Source organism: Ptiloglossa arizonensis, chromosome 12 (assembly GCF_051014685.1).
Source record: "Ptiloglossa arizonensis isolate GNS036 chromosome 12, iyPtiAriz1_principal, whole genome shotgun sequence".
In the NCBI taxonomy this organism is placed as follows: Eukaryota; Metazoa; Arthropoda; class Insecta; order Hymenoptera; family Colletidae; genus Ptiloglossa; species Ptiloglossa arizonensis.
In genome coordinates, this window is record NC_135059.1 from 11,782,403 (window position 1) to 11,802,646 (window position 20,244).

Here is a 20,244-nt window from a genome sequence, read left to right on the forward strand (position 1 = left end):
CTGAAATAGAGGAGATTAAATTTTTCATTGGAAAGATTACACTTTGAAATCTGTTCGTGCGTGATTTTGGCACTAGTCAGAAATGATCCAGCCTCCGCGAGACCCGTCATCCGATAGTTAAGGAATTATCTGCGACGAGATCTCGTAAAGGCCAAACAATGGACACTCTAGGGTGAACCGATTAAACTGATTTCTCTTACCGAGTATCATCCACACGGTGAATCTGACGAGAGTCAAGATGCTCAGCTTGAAAATGAGGTATATGTTCACGGTGACGGCAATCGCAGGAACGAATGGAAGTCCCGGAGTCATGAACATCAGGCTGTTCCTGAAAGAGTTCAACGTTCTAGGATCCATTCTCGAGAAAATTCACGCGCATGTAAGAATCGTCGATCAATGCACCTGTTTTGCGGCTTTCTACTAATGGCAAGCAACACCCCAATTATGGCGAAGAGGAAAAGGAACATTATTAACGTGGTGAACGTTCCCATGTTCCCTGAAACATCGTGTTAGAACTCACTTGCAATGTTACCGTAACTTCTTACAGAAAAAAAAGTCCTTGTTTTCTTAAAGCAACGTTACGTAACATAAAACTACATTACGTAAGTTCATTTGCTCACCCATGCCGCAAACTATGATCAAATCGAAGATCAGGATCAGCAAGTAGAGGATCCCGACTAGCTTCATGACGTAGCGTCCCGATTCCTCGGTTGCAGGGCCTCGATCCACCCAAGGGAAAATAGCAGGACAAAGGTACTGTGCTGCCTACAATACACATTATTACGTAATTATCGATTATTAATTGTATAAGAGAACAATCTTCACTTTTAATTAAGGAGTACCGTTCAATGTAGTACCGTTCGATAAGTTTCATCGAACGACAAAAACGATTGAGCAACTTAGTACTATACTGTTCGATAAGTTTTATCGAATAACAAAATTTACCGAACAACCTAGCGTACGCTAATGATGCAAATGGTTAGTTAGACAAGTTTTACGACCAAATCTTACCTGAAGTCGGCGTTGTAGATAATTCAAAGGCGGCCCTATTATCGGCGTGGTTCCTGGATACTGATGCGTGCTTCCGCAACTCGATGCAGCTGCAGCTGCATGCACACTGCCGTAGAATTTATTCTCGGTTCTATCGCTAACCAGATACTGGTCGTCCTTACCCAATCCCACTTCATCCTCCTCTGCTCCGTAGGTGTCATCCGAGTCTGGCGAAGAACTGTTGCATCTTCTTACTCGTCTGACCTGAAATGGACGAAAAATTGATGAAATGTTCGCAATTAATAGAACAAAGTATATCCTACTTAACCGTTTTAGTGACGAACGACGATATTATCATCGCGTGACGTTATCCTTCAATGCAGAAACACTAACAGAGACATCAAACGGATCGATTCGTCTAAAATCTACCATCTATAATCTATAATCAACAGACACCCTATATTCTTGAATTTCGCACTTCAGAATGCCCGAACTTCGAATACACGAACGCAGAATACACAGTTACAATTTCAATCGCAACGAAGTTTCCGAGAATATTGAACTCCGAGTTGGCGTGTTCGTTAATTGTGTTTTACGCTAGTTCGTTATCGATGAACAATCGTTGCGTTTGCAATTAAGATACTTGGTCGGTAAATAGCCAATTCCACGAACTCTGTCGAAGCTGAATACCCACCATAATACGTTGACCATTGTTCGCTGCTGCGAGTTCCGATTGCGTCGCCTGAACGGAATTCAAAGCAGTGGTCAGCTGATCTGGTCGAAGTTCCTTCCCGTAAGTCACTTGACCATTTCCCTGAGTTTCTTTCGTGGGTGATCTACAGGGTGTCCTAAGACTCTGTGGCAGAAGCTCTACCAGATTCGTGGAGTGCGGCTGATAGCGTAGAATCAGCACACAGGTGGACACCAGAGTGTAGGCCAGCAGAGTACCTGAGGATTGAAACGGAAGTTTGGTCCAGTTCGAGAAAACTTGTCGGGGAACATTGATCCGTATAGAATAGTTGCTTTTCAAAATGGCGGCTCGGTTGATCAAGAAACGCAACCCAAATCCACGTTCTATCCGCGAACATTGAGATACACTGTAATAAAAGTTCCTTAAGCCATCAATGAAGAGGGAAATTTTCAAACTGTTTAGAAATAATTTATTTTCTCTGTTCCAAAGAGACTGGAGAAAATACTTGAAAAGAATGCTTTTCGTACGAACTCAACTATGTTGCAAGTACTTTGATGATTGTGAATTATTTTGAATTATTCCTTTTCGATACTACTTTTATATTTTAGACTGTCACTGTAGCACTTTTGTATGAAAAATCATACTTGATTTGAAAAAAAAGAGTGTACTTCTAATGTGCAACAATACTCTGACAATTGATCTCAAGGAACAAATCATTTTTCATTCAAATACTGTTTTGAATGTCATAAACTGTGCAACTTACATTTAAAAAAGTAAGAAAAAGACGCACACATACTTTATATATTAATGAATTTTAAATTTGTTGAAAACTCGTTCGAATATTCCGTTAGTGGACTCACCGATGGACATCATTTCCACCAAGACCTCCAACTGGATCAACAGTGCAGCCACGGCTGCACACAATCCGGAAGTCAGTGTCGCCAAGGCTGGTGTGCCTGTTGTTGGCCACACTTGGCTCAGAGTCCTGAACAAACAAATAGAATCGTAGTTCAGAGACTACTGATCAATCGGATTCATTTCCAAAGCCATTTACATTACGTCGATGTTAACTGTATCGTTACAGTTAACATATATGTGTCCATATATCGTTTATTTAAAAGGACAGTTCTTTATTTTATCCTTGGATTATTTCTGGAAACAGAACTTTTGTTCTTTACTTTCTATTCTGTTCGTCGGATCTCAAATTGTTTCAACGTGCAAAGTTTCTATTGATTTAAATAAAACGAAACTGAAATTAATTAAACCATCGAGGCCTTTGACCTATTAATATTAAGAAAATAATTTCTAATTTTGGAGAAATACCAAACATTGATGCCAAAGTATTCAAAGATTCAGTTTGTATATTTTACTAAATTTACATTGGTTGTGTAAACCGCTGAGATAACTCTTTCGCAGAAATAAAAGTATTCAAATGGATCCTTTCGCAAGAAATCCCTCTTGTGGGTGAAGGTCGAGAAAAGCGTTTCCTTTATTTCAAACCGCGGAAACTTAAATGTACACAACGGTGAGCTGTTTGCTACAGTTTGTTGCATTAAAAGTTACTCGACTACTGAAAAATGAAAAAAATGCCGTAAAGGAAGGAAATGACCCGAGAGCATAAACGAACTATATAAATATTTAATTATATGAAAAAAAAAATGTAATTTAACATTGAGACACTCGAAGAGCGTATTCATACTAAATGCAATTTTTACATGATCTGTATGCAATTTTATAATTTTCTTCTAACGTAAATCCTAGATTTTGAGAAATTTTCATTGACTTGAAAAATGCAAAGAATAGAAAACGTTATTTTTATTTTTCCTCCGTTTTAAACAGTACAATTGTTTCTGTATACTTGATACTTTCAAATAAGTTTTGCATTTACTTGCAAAATAAAATAATAAATATACACTGCTTTCCATTCGTTACGAAAAGAATTCATCCTTGATTTTCTCCAAGAAAATATGGTCACCGTATCATCGAAGAAATTGTTGTCAAATTACAATCTCTGGCAAGATACCTAAATTAAGACTTATCGAAAACACTTCAGACGAAGCAGGATTATCTAAGAGGACCGATACTGATCGTCGTTACCGAAATATGAGGCCGTCCTGAGCCATGGCGTAGACTATCCTAGGCATAGGGAACATGCTGCCAAACATGGAGACCGTCAATCCAGCCAGTGCACCAACTGCAACGATGTACTTGCACTTGTAAGCTCCGACCTGGCCGAACATCTCCACTAGCGCCGAATCCGGATCGACTTCATTGTACGGAACTGAAAATAATCAGTTAAGTTACTCTTCAACTTCTCTTTTTCTAACTCGACACCGTAAGAATTTTCTGAACAAAGTCGACAACTTACTGCCATTAATTAATCGACACATTCGTTCCACGTGAAATCGAACTCTAAATGTGTTGAATTTCCAATACCATTCAAAGATGGTACGACAAAAATCATCTCTAGTATGCATGCAAGCGTATATATGAATGTATGTATGTGTATCTGCATGTGAATATATGAATGTCTGTACGTGTATATGCATGTGTATAATAGATTGTTAAATAAGTTTTGTCGTTCGATAAGAAATCGTTTATTTTTACTTTGTTTAAGTAATCGTGTACTCGAGAAGAGAACCTTGGCGCTATTTAGAAGCATAACGAACCGTAGAATGTCCGTAACAAGGGTACACGGATGATCACGATGACGTCGAAGGGTGACCAGAGACGCGTGAAGGAAGGTCATAGACGGCCAAGAGCCTTCTAGACGTCAGACAACACAATTCAAGCAAGATAATCAATCGAAACGACGCACCGATTAAACGTTAATAATTAAACAAACACCACCAACCGACTGTTGGCTGTTATGTCATCTCAAACATCGACAGGTACAGGGTTTTCCGATAATACCGATAACAGAAGTTCAATACAGTTTCGAAAAAACGTAGAACGAGTTTATTTACCGCTGCAACTTCGCTAAACGTACGAATCTCGAAATATCATTTTGACGTAACACTTCACGCGCTTCAAACTTTAAGATAAATAAGAAGAAGAAAAATGTATTCGATCCTTAGACTCGTTAGATCGGTGTGTCCCCCTTAGGTGTAGAAGGTCGAAAGTCGATGTTCAACAATCGTCGTTTTCTCGACGCGTACGTTCGATTCTCTTCGAATTCGGAAGACAAATTTACCACCAATCACCGTCGTCGTTGAACTCGTCGAAAGTTTCAGACTTTCGAGTTCGCTCTGCTTCCGTTTTATACGCTCGATCTCGACAATTTCTCGACGAATCTTTCGCCAGAAGAATCGATGCGTGATTCTTCGAATTCGTATCGTTAAAGAGCGATCGAAAGCTCGAATTACTTTGCATCAAGAATCGTGTTTCAATTGGCTCGCAATTAGAGAAGGGGCCACAATGGCAGGTCTGGAACTGAACGCCACTCACCAATCAGCGTCAACACCATACTGCTGGTGACGTAAGCGATGAGAATTATGATCAACGACGAGACTATCGCGAGAGGGATGCTCCTCTTGGGGTTGGTCGCCTCCTCGCCTGTGGTTGCTATTATGTCGAAGCCGATGAACGCGTAAAAACACGTCGCCGCACCGGTGAACACCTGGAACAAACAGTGTTTCATCGATTAGAATGTTTTCCACATTGAACTGTTCCCTTGAACCGTTTCTTGTAAACTATTCGCTGCGCGAAAAAAATGTTTCGAACGAAAGCTGTCCGGTATCGAGAGAAACGTATAATGCAAGAATTATTTTTTCATTTTTTCCTTTTTCCTCCAAACACGGAGGTCACCTTGAATTTTTAACTGCAACGTGTGACATTTGATCACAGTTTATTTCGAAAATTTATCGAATACAGAATACAAAATTATCGAGATTTAATTATCTAGAAGCGTGTACGATTTTCGATGTTGTTGCTGTGTGAATAAATTTCATGGTAATAAGTCATAGATCGTGAAATCTAATAATATTGAAATGTAACATTTCGAAGATTTCTTGTAGTAAAAATTAACCAAAGAATATCTCGGTAGCGAATATATGCCCCTATTAGTACCAGACAATTTTCGTTTAAAACTTTTCAATCGACAAATAATTTGCAAGAAAATTCAAGCGATACAATCGCGCAATTCGACCTGTATTATCAAGATCGTTCTCGAGGCATTGAAATTAGTATGAAAAATAAATTAGCGAGATCGTGGTATTCCCTGGGACGTAGTATTCCGAATAGAGAAATTTGACAAATTGGATTTTTCTTTAAACAAAGACACGTCCCTCGGGCGAGAACCCTTCGAAACGGTGGTCATTTCGAATGCATTCCCGCCATTTAATTTTTTAAGACCCCTTAATGGTGTTATGCATTTCTGATACCTTTCACTTCCACGAGTCCAAAAGATGAGTGCCCAAAGTGGAAGCTTAATACTTTAGACAACACTGTGGAACATAGCAAATTGCGTTTCTGTAAAAGCAAAGACAGGAGGGTAAAATGAAAACAATGGCATGGTCGATTAAAAAACAAATTAAAATAAACCTAACACCGGTAGATGAATGTTCGAGCGACACCGAGATTAATAGAACGAAATTAAAATACCTTCTTCGTCGGTATGAATTAATTAAAATTACAACCCCGAGCGATAGAGCTTCGCACTAAATGTAACAGTAATAGTGTACATAGAAATTGGTCACAAATTATTTTCACTACGGCGGAGGTTAATTTAAACAACTCTGCGATTAATGCGCGAGAATTGAACAATATCTGACATCGTTAGGAAATAATTGAAAACACGGACGTAAGTGGAGCAGCTTCACAATAAGCCCATCGTGAGAAAAAGTCATTAAAATAACTTTGAAACGAGCCTGGAATTAGCACGGCGGAGCTAACGTAACTTTTACGTTCATAAAAAAGGGCTGAACTAACTCTGACATCGGTAGACAGGACTTAAAAACGCGGACACTCGTAAAATAGCACCGCGATAAGGCCGATAGAATTGGCGGTAAAATACTTCCGAACTCGGTCGAGAAGGTAGGAAATATTTCAGACAGCCACGGAACAGAAATGAGCTCAAAGAGCCAGCACGAATTGAAAATAATACAAAGGAATTGGAATGTCGCGAACGCTGGTGGAACGACTCAACAATTTGTCGATCGTCGGCAGAGAAATGCTAAACAATTTTCATACAGGTGGAAAACGACTTAAATATTTCAAAATTACATTCCGTGGACAGTATTCGACGGAACAAGTGGAACACGTTCCCAAATTCTTTCTCTATAGAAGAAATGAAAGAAAAAAAAATTTTAGATCGCGCGCAAGCAAAAATAATCCGAAAACAGTCTCGTTGATTTTCGTTAAAATCGGACTTCCATTTTAGAGGAATCTCCTCGTAATATAGCGTACAAGTACTGTTTCGACCCACCGTGTATTCGGATCCTCGGTTCGAAAGAGGGCTAAAGCAAACGAAAAAGCTCGAGAACCGTAAATCTAATTGGCATCGTGGACACGAGGCTGTTCGACACCGACTTCGGAAACGAGATAAAAAAAAAGGAAAAACCACCGAGGTGAAATTTTAATGGATCTGGAAGAGGTCTTCTTAAAAGGAGAAAAGCTCGTGAATGTTAAAGGTTGCCACGTGACCCTGTAGTATTTCGCCCCCGTGGGTCATGAACGCCTCTGCGTTCGCTGCCCACGCACCACCCGGTGAAACCACACCAGAATGAATTCGCTCGTTAAAGGCCGCCGCGTCTGCAACCACACGGACCCTCGACTACTTTTTATTCGAACGCGGAAACTTGAGTCACAAGGAACAAGCTGCTGAAACGACGAACGGCCGCTTTGCCAAAATCACCTTGAATTTTTAACTGTAAACTTCGTGCCACGCGGACTGAATGCGCTGTCGCTTGGAAGTTGAGCGACGCGACAATTTCAACGATACCGAAATCTCCAGATCTCGTTCAACAGGGGTGTATCGTGGTGGTCTCTTTTTTCTTAAATTCTTTACGAATACACGTGTACAGTCCAGAACACCGTTGTTCAATTTTGCAAGTTAATTCGAGACACGAACGAAATTACATTAGCCCTCGCGTTAGCCCTATTTCGGTACATTGAGCGAGACGCTGTTGGGTTTATCGTGGAAATAATTTTCTAAAATATATTTTATCCGTCCCCGAGCTTGAATTAAATAGTCTGCCATTCGGTATTTCAGAGTGACATTATCCGTGTGACCTCGGCTCTCTCGTCACGAGACGCGTCGCATCTACAACGCAAGTTATGTATCACGGGGGAACAGTTACGTACTCGGGAACCTAACAACTTTCCATCCGTGTGGATTCCTCGAGTCCCTTGATATCGTGTGGGTAATACGAATACAGTTTACTTTTTAGGCATCCTCGTAACAAAAATCACACGCTGACAAATCAGAGGACCTCGATCGCCATGAAACACCACCCCCTGTTCAAGATGATGTAATTAAGAAGAAACAGTCCATTAGGGTTTTCACGAGAGCTGTAGCGGTACGCGTAGTAGCTTCGTCTTATTGAAACTAAGTAACGATGCAAGAATAAAAATTAATCCAATTTCCGATAAAGAGTATCCGAATGAACATTCACGGAGCTCCTGTTAAATATTCTCGTAAGAAGACCGTGTAATTTTTGTGACCCTTGTTTCAGGGAAGCGGAGTATAGACTATTCAGAGTTGGAAACAAGGAGTAGCTACCTCAAAGGAACCAGATTCCACAAAGACAAGGAGAATGTCGTCTACAAAGCTTCGGATTTCTTTGTAATCTCCGTGAACTACTTCCACCACCGCATCCAACTCCTTCTGGCTCCGTTACTTGACCTCTGCTCGTGCAGCAAAGCTTTATAATACCATCGAGGGAGAGGGTCTTTGTTAAAGGATTGTTATTTATCGAAATTATTATTCAGGGTTAACGAGACCTCTCGCAAATCGAAATAGTCATCTTACGATTGATTCTTCTGCCTCCTCGATCAATTTTTTCTTCGTTAAGGGAATATTCTCGTTTAACATTTCGAGGAAATCGATTTCGTCGCATTTTCTTACAATTTAGGATCTCGACAACGTACTCCTAAAGTGTTTTATTAATATTCATAACGGCAAATTTGCAAGAGTACGGTCAAGCGTACTTTGCACATCGAAGACAATACTAGGAATGTTTTAATTTCGTTACAATTGAAGCCAAATGGTGAAGACGTCGTTGTTGCCCTTATAAATTTAAACAACGACGGGAGTGAAAATCTAGACACGATCGAATATGTATTCTGTGTTCAGAGACGAGCAACGAATTTAGCTGTTGAAAGGACGACTGTTCGACGTGACAAAGGAGACCATTGCAGCTCAGGAATGAAGTTGTGCAACGATTTGACAGAAGAGGAATGTACATTGTACAGCCTACGTGTGCTTTATTCTTTTCATATAAAATAAATGCTTGAGCTATCGAATAAATGTCTCGTTGTGAAACTGCCGTTGAAAATCAAATTCTCTACAACCACCATCCGATCGTGTGTACATCCCCGCTCAAAAGTCATAAGACGTTTAGACAATTTTAACAAATTTCAATTACATTCAAAATACGTATATTTACGAATGTATGTTCAGTGTTAGCTAAGTGCAAGAATACAAATATTTAGTCTATATCTATTCAATAACAGTCGTCGATAATCTATTGCGAAGAAATTTCATCATCGCGTAATTTGTTTAAATAAACAATATCTTTCGTTTCTTTTAAGTCGTGAATACTTCGAATAGCCTTTCTATTTCAACAAAAAGAAGACGACAAAGGAAAAGAAGAATTTATAAAATTGATCGTACGTGTGGAGTCGAAAAAATCATATCTTTAAAAAACTCTCTATGGAATTTAAAGTGCATTTGTCGATCGAAGCAGTCGGAACCAGCCTTTTCGACTGATTGGTAAATAATGTTAGAAACTGTAGCGTCGAAGAAGATATTCGAGCAGATTTTTTTTTAGCAATACTACAACGGGCTTTCTCACATGTTTTCGTTTAGGATAAAACATAGTAATCTACAACCGTTTCCTATTTCTCGCTCGAGTGTGTCCGCGGGACGAGCCATCCCTAGAAACCCCTCTGAGCCATCATAATGTATCCCTCCTCGAGATTACGAATCAACAGAGGATTGTGTCTTCCATTCACGTGGGTGAAACCATCGAACTAGGTCAACCGAAACCTCATTTCGAGCATAAGAAAGCATTCAGGTTTCGAAAGAGGGTGGTTTTCAAGCCACAAACAAGGTGTCCCACATGTGTCACGAAAAAGCAACGCGGGGTGAAAACGTGACGATAAAAAATTCAAACCCGAGAACGGACGAGACCTCGTTCACGGAAATATTTATCGAACATCGTCGATGAACGCGACTGTGAAGGTAGAAGGGGGGGTTGAAGAACGGTTGTGCGAAAGGGAAACTAGCATACGAATAAATTAGGAGACGACTCGCCGACGTTCACCGATTAAACATTAACGACGAGTGAAACATTGTAACGATATTGGAGTCGAATCGATCACAGCTCGAATTGGGGTGAATTTTTCAGGATTAAAGTAGACTACTCCAATCACGAGGAAGAATTTATTTTTATCAGACTACTGTGGGATCCATCTAATAAAGGGTTGACAATCGCTTTCGTTTTTAATATTTTAATTTCCATCGGGTTGCTGTCGAGTATCTTCGCTTCGAACCACCTCAAAGGATGTGAATATTCCATCACTTGCCCTTTCCCTCCGCTTGGAAGAATATTTCTTTCTCGCGACACAGCTCGACGAGAGCTTCGAATATTCAACATTCTGAATATTGCAGACGTTTTCGACACTCCCCGTCCATTATTATTTCTTCTTCCTTTATTTCGTGACGCGCTCCTTTTGAATTTTTCAAATCGTTCTTACTCTTCTCTCTTCGCGATACTTTTTAACGCGATACTGTTCACTCTTGGAAGGATTCTTGTAGGTTACGATATGGTTCGAAGTACGATACCCTCGATGGCCAACGAATGGTTTAAATGCCCACGTTTCTGCGCGTTCGTTCCGTGTGTAAACGGGTGTATCGACCTACGAGTCAAGGTCGTTCACGGTTAACCGAGATCGGAGCGATCCAACAACCCGTGTAGTATTGCCAATTATTTCTTCGAGGCTCGGTGTGCTCGTGGACCGTAAATTGGCGAATTTGTACCGTGACGCGCGGAATCCTGTCGTTTCACGAAAAATTCAAGCCTTCCGGTAGCGTCTCGCTCTAATTCCAGCCCCGGCCGGCGGTGCGCGATTCTCACGAAGCTCGAATTCCCGCGGAGCGTGAATTCGAATTCCCTTTCTCCCCGCTGTCCACCTGATGCACTCGGTTTCGACGTTGAAGCCCATCCGGTGCAACAAGTTTGCCATTGTTCCGCGTACCCCGCAAACCGCGAGCAAAAAGCCACGCTAGAGGCTTGAATATATAGAAACCGAGGGAAATGTCGAGTCGGTGATACAGACGACATCCCCTGCTGAACATCCAACGGGCTGGCTGAGCGTCGTATTTTTGGATTTCCTTTGGATGCCCTCGTCGTCGGTTTTCTTCTCCCCGAGAGCTTGTTGTTCTTGGGGTACACGCTCGGTTGGAAGCGATCGCACGAAGGGTGGGATTGCACGGGGTCGTTGTAATCGTACGGAATCGATGTCTGCTTCCTGCAGGGAATAGGGTTAGGTTTTGAATTGTATACGGTGATCGTTCGCTTCCTCCGAGAGTTCGTCAAAATGACAGCTCGTTGGATCATTTCAAAGTTGGACACTGGCTCTGCGCCGGTGTTAGGTAACCGAGCTTTGGGTAGTTGGACAAGGACCGTTTCGAACTGTGCCAGTAGAATAAGCTTGAGTTTGATCGGACAGGTGAACGAGAATCGGTCTTTTACCATCTAGAATGGTCATCTGGAATCTAGTTTACCATCTAGAATCTACATCGTGAATCGATGCCCTTGATCTAAGGTCCTTTCGTGACTAACCATCTACAATAAGGACATATTTCAGCAAACAAGTGGAATAAGGGTTCCTTACCAGTTCCTAGTTAAACGAAAGGAACAGGAGCCAGTTTTTAATGAAGTCTGATACGACGACACGTGGAATTGAAACAGTTTCCAGACACGTAGAATTAATACCAGATCTTAATCGAGGAAAAGTGGTAGGAGCTAATTTTCAATCGAGTCTAATAGGTCTAAGTTTCTGACTAATTGTAAGTATAATAGGTACCGGATAATTAATCTAAAAAATGCAATAGGTATCGATAATTACTCCGACAAGTGTCGCACGGATTGAAACACGGAAAGTGTTGCATTCACCGATTGCCAATGAAAGAATCACTCTCTCGAATGAACCTGTTGATCACTGGAACGGTTCTTCTCGACGACCGAGGAGTCAACGATCGAACACCCAACAACTGAAGATTCAACGTTCGAACCGCGACAACCGAAGATTCAACGATTAAACCGCAACAACCGAGTGTTGAGCGCGTAATGCGCGATTAGGTAGCGAAGGTTGGATCGTTTCTATGGTACTTACACCGCTCCAGTCGTACGGAAGGAAGCCATCGTGCTTGGTCCAGTTGTCGCCGTCCACGTAGAACATTCCCGCCGTCATTATGAACACCCACACGGAGAGATTAATGGCGTTTAACACGTTATTGAACACCAGGGATTTCTTCACGCCCGCCGCCATTAGCAACATCATCAGTATGGTGATGACAAACGCGAGGAAATCGGGCGGTCGACCTGAAACAAATACACATTTAAGCGGTGATGATGTTTTACGGAATAATTCTTGAAAATCGAATCGTTCTCTAATTTTCTATACCTTTAGAAACTCTTCTCGATAAGCGATAACATTAACAAACGATTCATCCGAATTGCAACCGAACGAGACAATGCAATGGTGTTTTTCCAACGAATTAGATGACTAATTCGTGACACACGGGCTGACAAGATATTGCAATGCTGTACACCTTTGTACACCTTGTACACTTTATATTTTTACAATATAAAATTGTACCTCGTGCAAAAGGCTCTGATCGTTAAGCTCTAACGTCACTCTGTAACACAGCATCCTAACTTCTTGAGTAAATACATACAAGGTGAGTCAATACGAATCATTATCCATTCTTATGTCTGTTTTTTAATAAGATTAAAGTCACGGTGACTCTCAGTTTTTTGAAGGTCAATACTGCTTCTTTATAATGTTGTATCGCCTCGTGTTCACCTTGAACCTTAAAATTAAAAAGAAATAACAAGTGCAATTCTATCGTTGCTCAAAGTCCTCGCTCCGTTCGAGATCGTGCTCGCGGCATGAGCAGACAGTTCAACGAAAATACGAAATTGAACACGAGAGTACACCACGGATGTGAACGTCAACGTCCGGAACACCGGTTTCAAACTACCATCTGGCTGAAATTTTCGTACGTTTCCCACGATGTTATAAATAAATGTAAATCGTATTCGACGACGGGAGGTAGAAGATGATTTACATCACTTCCACTTCCTGATCTACTAGACGGAATTTTAATAACAAAATCAGAAAGTCAAATATAACGACGATACTCGTATTTTCCGTGTTTCCCTGCGGAGACCATCCCATTTTACTAAAATGTAGGTCGACGAAGATTCATCGCTCGCACGACATTCAACGTGCGAAATAAAACAGCTCGATAAATTCGGCGGTCCTTTGAAAACAGAAGAGGTGTCTCGTTAGTCACTGAAAACGAAAAATTGGGTTCCGTTAATTAACGTCGAGATCCTCGACGATTTTCGGTGGCATCGATTGAACCGTGCATCAAAGGGTCGAGGCTCAAATTTTAACGTTATGCGGCCAACGACGCGAGGCGAAATATTTCATAAATTGTTGGGCGGGAATGGTTCAACTGGCCGTCAAACGATAGTGATTGTTTTCGAGTTTCAAACGGATCCGACCAATTGAAACGGACAATTAACGTTTTCGACATTGTTGGCGCTTATGAGCTCCGAATCGATCGATGCACTGCGCGTAATGAACGCCTATAGACCTTCGACAAATAGTAGTAATAATGATGTGGGAATATTAACAAACTATGTACGGATGTGAGCGTGTTTGAACTATTCTGGACGGTCGATAATTTGGTGTAATGTATTTGGAACTCTATGCAGAAAACCGTGTTCATTTCTAAAAAGTGTGTATGACTTTTTTCAAAGTATGATGACCGTTTGCGTTGATATATCTGTGTGTGTGTGTAGGATTTATAACGAGTCTTCAACGCCCATCACTTGCAGGCTCTCTTTATTTGTTACACTTTTTCCTTCTTCTTTTTCCGTTACTGTAATTATTCTCATTTATTCGTCCCTGGTCTCTCCGCACATGGTGGCCCAAATCCTTCTCATTTCTTATACATTTTTCATCTGTGTTATTTTATTATTGTAATTATTCTCATTTCTTCGCTTCTCGTCTCTCTGTGAAACGTTGTCCAAATGCTTATTTCTCACATTTTTCTCCCCTCTTTTATTTTATTATTGTAATTATTCTTATTCCTCCACCTCTCGTCCGCCTATACAACCGTTGCTCAGACTCTTCTTACTTCTTACACTTTTCTCCCTTTTTTATTTTATTATTATAATTATTCTCGTTCGTTCGCCTCTCGTCTCTTCACAGTGTTCCCAAATTGCCTTTTTCTTCGTTGATCGTGCCTCCTCGAAACGTTTTCAACCGACTCGAAAATGTACGTTTTAACAAGAGATTACTGTACATATAGATTGTACAATTTCCGTAACTTCTGAAGAGCAGCACGTTTATCAAACGCGAATACACAATTTCCAGGTGCGATGCGTGCCGAGCTTACGAATCTCAGCATCGAAAGGGTTAAACCAACGACGATTAAAAAGTTGGTGCACCGATGCAAATGGTCGGATGCATTCTGGCGACCTCAATTTCCCCCGCTGCACTGTTAAATGGCGAACTACTTCCTTCGTGTGACCCTTTTTCAGGACATTACGTGCAAGAAGGACGACAACTGTCGCACCAAACGAGGACAAGATCGAACGAAATCACTGTGAGAAAATGGACAAACTATTAAATCGTAACATAAGGTCCGTCCCATTTTTCCATTACCTTCGAAATCTCGTTTATTCGCAAGTTCACAGACAAATTCAACCAATCGCCTATGTTCCATTTTGTTCGACATTGTTTCATCTTTCTGGCAGCTACAAAACGACTCTAGTAAGATTCACTCACAGTTTCGTAGATTTTTATTCACAAAGCGTTATTATTCGTGAAATAAAGCAATAAAATTGAATTAAATTAAATCAAAAGCTGTGATCCAGTTCGACACGTGTTAGAGTGTACGCCATATCGTGCAAAAACTAGACGTTCATTGTGCAATAGTTTCTCGGCGTCCACGAACTAGAGGGGAAACGAAAAGGTTAGTTAAATGGTTTCCGCACAATTTGACTGACGTCCAAAAACAACGTATGCATTTCTCTCTTTGCGCGGAATCGGATAGATCCACTTTTACACAGGATCGTAACCTGTGACGAGAAGTGGATGTTATACGATAGCTGTCAACGTACAGCCCAATAGTTCAACGTCGATGAAAATTCGAAACATATACTGAAACCCAGATATACATCCGGAGAAAATTATATTTGTAATACGGTAGTTCGTAGCAGGCATTATCCATTATTTTTTCCAAAACGTTAGGAAAACAATAAACGTGCATAGACATCGTACGAAATTACAACAAACGCACGTAAAATTATATAAAAATCAACCTGCTTTTTTAAACAGTCACGTTGCTTCACGATAATACCAGTTTTCGCGTATCACGAGTAACGCTTCGAGAACTACACCAGCTATAAAGTTCTTCTTTTATTATTTCTTCTCCACCTGTCGTACTCTTCGGATCTGTCATCGACAGATGACGATATCTTTAATCCTTTGCTTTCAAAGTTTGTTCGAAAAGTTAGAAAGCTTGTTATTAATCCTTTTCGTATTATACATAATACTAAAATATTATTAAATATGTTTATTATACAAATATTTTATTATACACAGTACTAAAGTATTACTAAATATTTTTATCATACGAATACTTTATTATACATAGTACTAAAGTATTACTAAATATTTTTATTATACGAATACTTTATTATACATAGTACTAAAGTATTACTAAATATATTTATTATACAAATATTTTATTATACGTAATACTAAAATATTACTAAATATTTTTATCATACGAATGTTTTATTATACATAATACTAAAATATATTGTCAACCCTACATTTCAACCTCGCAATCACTGTAAAAAATTCAACTTTCTTTTCCATCGTGCCAGGCCGATTGATCGTCTCTGCTCCGGCGTTTTGTTTATTTCATTCGCTGCCTCGACGGCTTACCGAGCTCGGTTTTGCATCTATTTCCCGGATATAGATTTTACTGCCTTCCATTTTGTGTCCGTTTCGCTGGCTGCCACTCTCGTTCATCTTTTTTCAGGGACCCGTGAAACGTTCTAACGCACTGCCTGGCCGCGCGAAGTGTTTCTCACTCGACGTTTTATTACTACTTTTTTTTTTCTTTTTTTATTGCAGACTCTCGCCGATGGAATGTTTTTCGAAAAATAAAAAAGCACGACTTCTTTCAAAGCAACAGAGACGTTGAATCTGGCCTAAAATGGCGACTCCTGCCAACGATGTCTTTATTGCAATATTTGCGAAAAAGTGCAACATAACATCTTCGGGAACGAATAACTTTGCACGAAGAAAGACTGAATTTTGACACGTTCGAACAAAATGCAGAAATATAGAGAAATGTGAAGTAGCGCGTAAAATTTCTGTCTACTTTATTTTGACACATATATAATTCTGAATTTAACATGTCGTTGAACGGAATAGTTAAGGAAGGAGTATTTTTACCATTTCTTTTTTGTACGAAGAAATAAATGAATCGGAATGGAAATTAGTAGACGCACGCTTCGCACAAAATAGATTAGTGAAATACGTATTACTTTTCTGAAACAGTTCTTCGCTATTGTTTTCCTTAATTCATTTTATGATACGAAACAAAATTTGCGATAACGATATTTGACTCACTGAAATATTCTGTAGAGTCGTTGAGTTGAAAAATTTTGTAATATAATTTATAAGATACATTTTTCAAATGTAAATAATGAAAACGTAAAAAATCGATTTTTTAACGCGTTACAGTCAAATTGATACTTTGATAACACATTCGTACCATAAATTGTTTCAGAGAATAATTCCTCGTCGTAAAGGGTTAATCCTAAGTCTTAGTATCGATAGGAAATGAAATCAACTGAGTTAATATACGACGGTTACGTCTTGTATGCACTCTAGTGCACACCATAAGCCTGATTCGATAACTCTGATTTACAGAATATCTGTTATTCGATTGAACCAATCACGATACTCTAGGAATAATCGTTAAATAGGATCAATTTTCCTAGTTACATAGAATTGTGCAGACCGGGTACCCTAACCATGAGCTAAAATAATTGGACCGCAAGAGTCAGGTCAGTTAGCCTGATCAATGAACCGAACAACTGGGTCACAGTGTCAAACCAGTTGCTCTGACCTATGAACCAAGTAACTGGACCACCGGGTCAGACCAGTTGACCCAATGAATATACCACACATAAAACTGGTTCTTTCCATAATTTGTTTCTAGGCGAGGCATATTCCTTAGAATAAACACACCTGATCATCCACTCGAATCTCGGACAAGTATCAGTTAAACTGTTAACAAGAGATGTTTCAACAAACGAGTACGACCCAGAGATGTTTTAATCTCTTTGAGCGAACTCGGTGTTCATTGGGAGCATCGAGCTTTAAACTTAGTGGGTTCCTTGGGTCATTTCGGACCCACTTCGTCCTCTTTCCACAATTAAATTTACTACAATAAACGCATCCAAGTGTTTTGTGTTTCTTCAGGTCCGCTCCTCCTTATCGCGCAACAAGAAAGTTTCGAAAAGCAATTCTTTGAGAAGGAAAAAAGACCCAATATTATAAAGCAGAGGATCAACGCGAAGCTGGTGTTGCCAAGCGATCGAACACCACCTTGGCAGTAAGGGTCCTCCTAATGAAATTCTTTTCAAGAAAGACCGAGCTACAATTTCTCGTCGCGACGCAGAAAGTAGAACACGACGCCGCAACAACGTCCGGCGTCTATAGATAAAAATCGTGATCCCTCTAGAGGGAACTTTTGCGATGGATCTTACTTAAGGGGTTACGCCACCTTGACAGCGACGACACAGAGGGTGTCTTCGCGGATCTTTTACGACGGTACTACACGTCTGATCGAAATCAATTTTTTCACCGCGAATGGAACGTGCGATAAGTTGTAAAATGAACTTTCTTTTTTTACGAGCTCATTCGAGGCGAGAGCATAAAGTGTCGGGCGACGTACACGGTGGTTACCCTAACATAATTGATTCTGACTTGGAAAAAAGTTCAAAAATTCGTACCGGTGCCACAATATTATCTTCGAACGTTTCCTCGATCCCGTGGCGCGTAGAATTTTAAACATTCGAGAAATTAAGTGCTCGTCCATTCTAAGTGCTCAAATAATTCATTTCAATGTGGCACCTACTTTTAGTATACAGAGTGTTTAACAAAAGGCTTCAGAACTGGGGAAACTAGTGTTCGCCAAACGAAGTGAAAAAGTCTGATAAACATTTGTTGAAAAATTACTATTCTACATGGAAGATGCATTACGAAGAGAGAGACACAAAAGGAGGAGAACTTTCCGTAATATCTGAGCTCATTCCCTAAACTTCGAATTGATATTTCGTAGAAAAAAGAAGAAACATTTCTGCGACTTTTTTCCTCGCAAAGATGGCGTAATCCGTTCGATTCTACTCGGTGTAAAAAACGAGACAACATCGTATTGAAACGAGGACGCACGAAGACGAGGAAAGAGTGTAGACTTTCTATAGAAAACCGATGGGGGTCCCGGATGAAGGCGATAGGAAGCGCGACAGAGAAATAGAAACGTCAAGCTCGGTGAGGGGACGTCAATCATCGAGCTGCGCGACGATAACGGGCTTTTCGGGGCTCATCCTTCGGAATTGGAAGTTTGTTTGGTCGAACAACAGCCTCTCTGATAATGGATCGGACTTGGCCCACAGAGAGGAAGGCAATTTCAGTTGGAATCCAATCGTTTCGTGCGATCCCACGAATCCGACTACTCATTGTCAGAATTGCACACCGTCGCTCGCAGCGAAACGGTTTTCGATGTTTCTGATATTACGAATCGAAGTCTGGGGATGCCGACTTTGTCCGCGCGAAACGTTATTCTCGCGTTTCAATTGGCCGCGGTGTCTATCGTTCAAGCGAGAATATCGATTTCACGTGTCTTTTGTACTCCTGCCCGAATCGTGAATCACCGCACGATCGAACGTAACGTTGCACCCTTGTTCTACCATTGTTCCATCGTATTGCACCCATAATCCTCGCAAGTGTCGCGAGGAGATCCCTTGGACAACGTATCGAACAAGATCGTCCTTATCAGGATCGCCAAAATATGAGTAGATGCGCAGAAGTTGTCTTTCGAGCATTCGACAGAGCTGTCGAGGTGTTACAAGAGCTTTCTTGTTCACGTTAAGGTAAATATTGTTTCTTTTCTAAATATTCCGGTTCTTCTTTTCTCTGTAACGAACCCTGCTTCTTTGTAATAATCATTTGTTTCTTACAGTGACGTAATCATCTCGACGACTCTATGACGATCTGTGGGACGTCGAGTTTGAACGCAACAGTTGGTTTCGAAGGAAAAAAAGAATGCGAAACGGTTTTCGGGGGTACACCTTGAGGCGCGAGGGAACAACTCGAGTCGAAGATGAGAACCACCGAGTGAAATGTCTCGTTGGACGAGGGGTAGGGTTAACGAAACTGCGTGGAAACGAGCGGAGGGAGAGTCCCGATCGAGGGCTACGGTGGAGGAAAATCGCGAACCGCCAAGGAAAAGCGGCGAGGAAACTGGGCTCAGGTGGACAGGTTAAAAAGCATCGAAGTGCGCGGCTCCGTAAACCGTTTCGGATCGATGAGGTCCACAGGTGCTAGACTTCATCCGCGCAAGCGCCCCTCTTGCACCCCCTTCAGCCTTTTGTTATCCCCTGAATCCTCCTCTTCCGCCCTTGCACGGCTTTTTCCCCTCGTTCCGCTTATTTCCTCGCCTTGAGCTGCACAACGTACAGGACGTACCACAATTGCTGGACCGATGTACCACGTTACGAATTGTCGAACGATTCAAGAAATTGTCAACCGAAACAACGCTCCACGAAAAGAAAACTGAAACGATGCTTGAAGTGGAAACGATGGGTATTCGCGAGTCCGAATCACTGTTGTCTTCGCACTCGTGTAGAGTCGATAAATGTTTGTACCGGGACGTCGATATAAACCGACCATAAGTCACCGAGCACTTATCGTTACGTGTCTGGTAAGATTTTTATATTAGAATTCTCGATACTTTGCTCGCCCATAAAAATGCCCTTCGCGGGCACACCTTTTAATTTTTGTTACATACTTTA

General features: G+C 40.8%; 1 protein-coding gene across 7 annotated transcripts in view; it reads right to left on the bottom strand.

Annotated features, from left to right (window-relative positions):
• The window catches only part of LOC143153067 (solute carrier family 7 member 14), a 92,128-nt gene that overhangs the window by 7,916 nt on the left and 63,968 nt on the right, over window positions 1-20,244 (bottom strand). For all 7 annotated transcript variants that reach the window (XM_076323843.1, XM_076323842.1, XM_076323841.1 and 4 more), the window contains 9 exons: window positions 12,242-12,450; window positions 5,129-5,300; window positions 3,779-3,962; window positions 2,542-2,666; window positions 1,685-1,938; window positions 1,012-1,254; window positions 621-765; window positions 403-496; window positions 201-328 (listed from right to left, as the gene is read on the bottom strand). In XM_076323843.1, coding sequence (XP_076179958.1) covers window positions 201-328; window positions 403-496; window positions 621-765; window positions 1,012-1,254; window positions 1,685-1,938; window positions 2,542-2,666; window positions 3,779-3,962; window positions 5,129-5,300; window positions 12,242-12,450 — 1,554 coding nt within the window. The remainder of the gene's footprint in view (window positions 1-200; window positions 329-402; window positions 497-620; window positions 766-1,011; window positions 1,255-1,684; window positions 1,939-2,541; window positions 2,667-3,778; window positions 3,963-5,128; window positions 5,301-12,241; window positions 12,451-20,244) is intronic.